This window comes from Manis pentadactyla, chromosome 4, assembly GCF_030020395.1.
Source record: "Manis pentadactyla isolate mManPen7 chromosome 4, mManPen7.hap1, whole genome shotgun sequence".
Taxonomy (NCBI): Eukaryota; Metazoa; Chordata; class Mammalia; order Pholidota; family Manidae; genus Manis; species Manis pentadactyla.
In genome coordinates, this window is record NC_080022.1 from 184,348,246 (window position 1) to 184,351,423 (window position 3,178).

Consider the following 3,178-nt stretch of genomic DNA (forward strand, 5'->3'; position numbering starts at 1 on the left):
CGGAAAGAGCAAAGGGAGGAAATGATGAAGTTTGCTCCTCTCACTGCTGAGTCATAAAGAAACAAAATTGTTATTCTTCCCCGAGGCATCTGCATGCTTATGACCATCTTTGAAAGCATAAGGCATTCAAGATGCAAAGGATAATAGGTTATTTTTTGGGGGGGTATCTGGACTGTAATGAGGAGCCAGGCTGAGGAGCAATAAAACTTTTTGCCACCCATGAAATTACATCCACTCACAAAGCCAGTCCTGCCAGGGTGGGTCATAGTGTTAATAGAACCAGAAGAATGTAATTTTATAAACCCCAAAGTTCCCAATTATGCTCACTAACCTGTATTTGGAGCATGCAGAGGCCACAGAAAGTTCAGCGGAGGGAAGGCTATTCCTAGCCCAGCAGGGTTCAGAAATGGAATGATTTACAGGATGGAAGGTTCATCTTTTCCTTTTTCCCCTACAAAGTTCGGAGCATTTGTAAGATCTTAGCCATGAAAGCTGTCCGCAACAATCGCCTGGGCTCTGCCCTCTCCTGGAGCATTCGAGCCAAAGATGCAGCCTTTGCCACACTGGTGTCAGACAGGTGGGTTCCATGAGCGTTGGTTTCTTGGGGACTGGGAAGTTGGGAGGCTGAGGTGGGCTTGGGACTGCTGCTCTGATCTCGGCCTAGCCTTGCAGGTTCCTCAGGGATTACTGTGAGCGAGGCTGCTTTTCTGATTTGGATCTCATCGACAACCTGGGGCCAGCCATGATGCTCAGTGATCGACTGACCTTCCTGGGTGAGTCTCTGTGGGGTCTGCCCCTGGACCTTCAGCACAAGTGGTCATTTTGGAGATGCAAGGGACTGTTCTAGACTTCTCGTGTTTCCTTCCTGTTAAGCCTGAACTCCAAACCACAAAGCACTCAGTGTGCCAGACTGCAAAGCATGTTTTTTGCCAACATATATTTTCCAGTAAGAGAAAAGTCACAAAAGTAGTATAAGGAATAAGGAACTCCCATATATACTTTATCCAGATTCATCCATTTCTATTTTGCCTCATTTGTTTTATTCTCTCAATCATGTTTTTGGGGAACAATTTGAAAGTTAAGTTTGGGACATTGTTCCCCTTCCTCCATAAATACTTGAACGTGTGTTTCCTAAGAACAGGAACATTCTCATAAAATCAGTTACCAAAATCAGGAGATTCAGCCTTGAAATAGTACCCTCTTCTAATCCACAGCTGATGTTCTGTTCTGTTGGTTGTCCCAGTAATGTCCTTACCATGTTCAGGCTCACAGATTCAGTGGTTATGTCTCTTGAGTGCCTCTGCCTATTCTGGTGCTTCTTGACCTTGACGAGTCAGGTGAGCTCTCTTGTAGTCTGGCTCTGCCCGATGTTTCCTCATGAACAGATTCAGAACTTTTGGGGCAGGAATGCCCAGAGTGATAATGCCCTCCTCAGTGATGTATGTCCCCTGTTGGTGCTCACTTTGGTCACCTGGTTGAAGTGGCACCACCAGGTATCTTGTCTGTGCAGTACTGATTTTCCCTTTAGTTTGTGCTCTGGGATTTCTGATCTTGTTTTAAGGCCAGAGTGGCCCACTGCTCTTTTCTCAATAGGAAAGTACCGGGAGTTTCACCGATTATATGGGGAGAAGCGTTTTGGTGATGCAGCTTCTCTTCTCCTGTTATTGATGACATCCAAGATTGCCCCACAGTCATTCTGGATGACATTGCTCACAGATGCCCTGCCCCTTTTGGAACAGAAACAGGTGCGGGTTGAGTCCACGACTTGTCACAGTCCCTGACAGCCCTTCATTCCATAGCTTTTGTGGATGAGCATGCATGTACCATTTCCCAAGGGTGGTCTTTGTGTTTCCCCCCTTAGCACCCACTCAGGAAATCCAATGTCCATTCTTTGTCTGATGGAGACTTGGTTTGAAATGAGATAGCTGTCTGCTGGCAGTACTCAGCCCAGGGCCCTGACAGGACGGGCTGGGACTAAGAACAGGTGCTCTGCCCTCCCAGAGATGCTATCAACAAAGCACCCTCCTTCAAAGGGCACACAGGGAAAGCCATCTCTGAGCTTGAGCCCATGCCCAAACCAGTGGTCTTTGGGGAGCAACTAAATGAAGCAGCCTCTCTCCCCTAGGTGTTTTTTTCAGCAGAGCAAACATATGAGCTGATGAAATGTCTGGAGGACTTGACCTCAGGAAGGCCAGTGTGTGGAGAGCCTGATGCCCAGCGACTGCAGGTCATTTTAGCTTTTGGGTTATTGGTTCCAGAATGAAGATGAGAAATGTCTCCCTCTATCTTAAGCTCCCTGACTTCTCTGCAGAAATGCTGGCCCCTTGAAAACTCATGTGTTTAAGTTACCTCTTAACCCATAACTGACATACTAACTTCTTTCAGGAAAAAATGGGGTAATTCTAGTATTGTAGTCTTTTTTCTTTGCTGTCCATCAGTTGCTGTGGTCCTTGCACGTGGTTCTCTTGAGAACTTGCTGGAAGCTACTCCTAAAAGTTAAATGCCCTCTACCCACCTTTGGATTAGATAGAGCCTTTGGGAACTTTAAAGGGACACTTTCTACTGTGCCTCATGCTGGTTCTCTTTTAGGATGATGACATAGAAACCACCAGGGTGGACATGCTGAGACTTGCTCTTGCACGAAATCTTGCTCGGGCAATTATAAAAGAAGGCTCTTTGAAAGGTTCCTGAGGTCAGCTGAGACCTGCTCCAGCATGGTATCTGTATGGCGATGTATATTAAGTTTGAAAAGAATAAATGTTTTCTTTTGCAAAAATAGGCAAGTTCTTAGCAGAGTCTAGCTAGGGAGTCTTATTTACCTCCACTGTGAACCCGAGGTGCTAAAAATCAAGAAAATGTGTATGTCCTCTTTGTCATGGAACTGACTGTCTCCTTAGAAAAAGCCATCCATCCTCAAGAGTTAGGGTGAGTGCAGTGCCCTCCTGTCTATAATTAGAAACTCAAACAAGAGACCTTAGTGGGTTACTTGTGTTTCTGAGGTCTGGCCTCACCTCAGCATCATGTAGAATACTACTGGTTAACTTTCTGGTTATCTCCCATGGAACCTCTATTTTTAATAAAACCTTGGGATGCCAGCATATCCACCCATCTACACTTGAAATTCCTAAGTGGCAACTTCCCCCCATTGGAATAGCATCTGTATTAGGCGGCATCCAAG

The 3,178-nt window shown here is 45.8% G+C and overlaps 1 protein-coding gene across 4 annotated transcripts in view; it reads left to right on the top strand.

The window, feature by feature from the left end:
* Positions 1 to 2,778, top strand: part of NUP85 (nucleoporin 85) — a 32,584-nt gene extending 29,806 nt beyond the window's left edge. For all 4 annotated transcript variants that reach the window (XM_036899962.2, XM_036899964.2, XM_036899960.2 and 1 more), the window contains 5 exons: positions 460 to 577; positions 673 to 773; positions 1,594 to 1,745; positions 2,126 to 2,227; positions 2,590 to 2,778. In XM_036899962.2, the coding sequence (XP_036755857.2) occupies positions 460 to 577; positions 673 to 773; positions 1,594 to 1,745; positions 2,126 to 2,227; positions 2,590 to 2,691 (575 nt within the window). In that variant the 3' untranslated portion in view covers positions 2,692 to 2,778. The remainder of the gene's footprint in view (positions 1 to 459; positions 578 to 672; positions 774 to 1,593; positions 1,746 to 2,125; positions 2,228 to 2,589) is intronic.
* Positions 2,779 to 3,178: the final 400 nt, after the last annotated feature.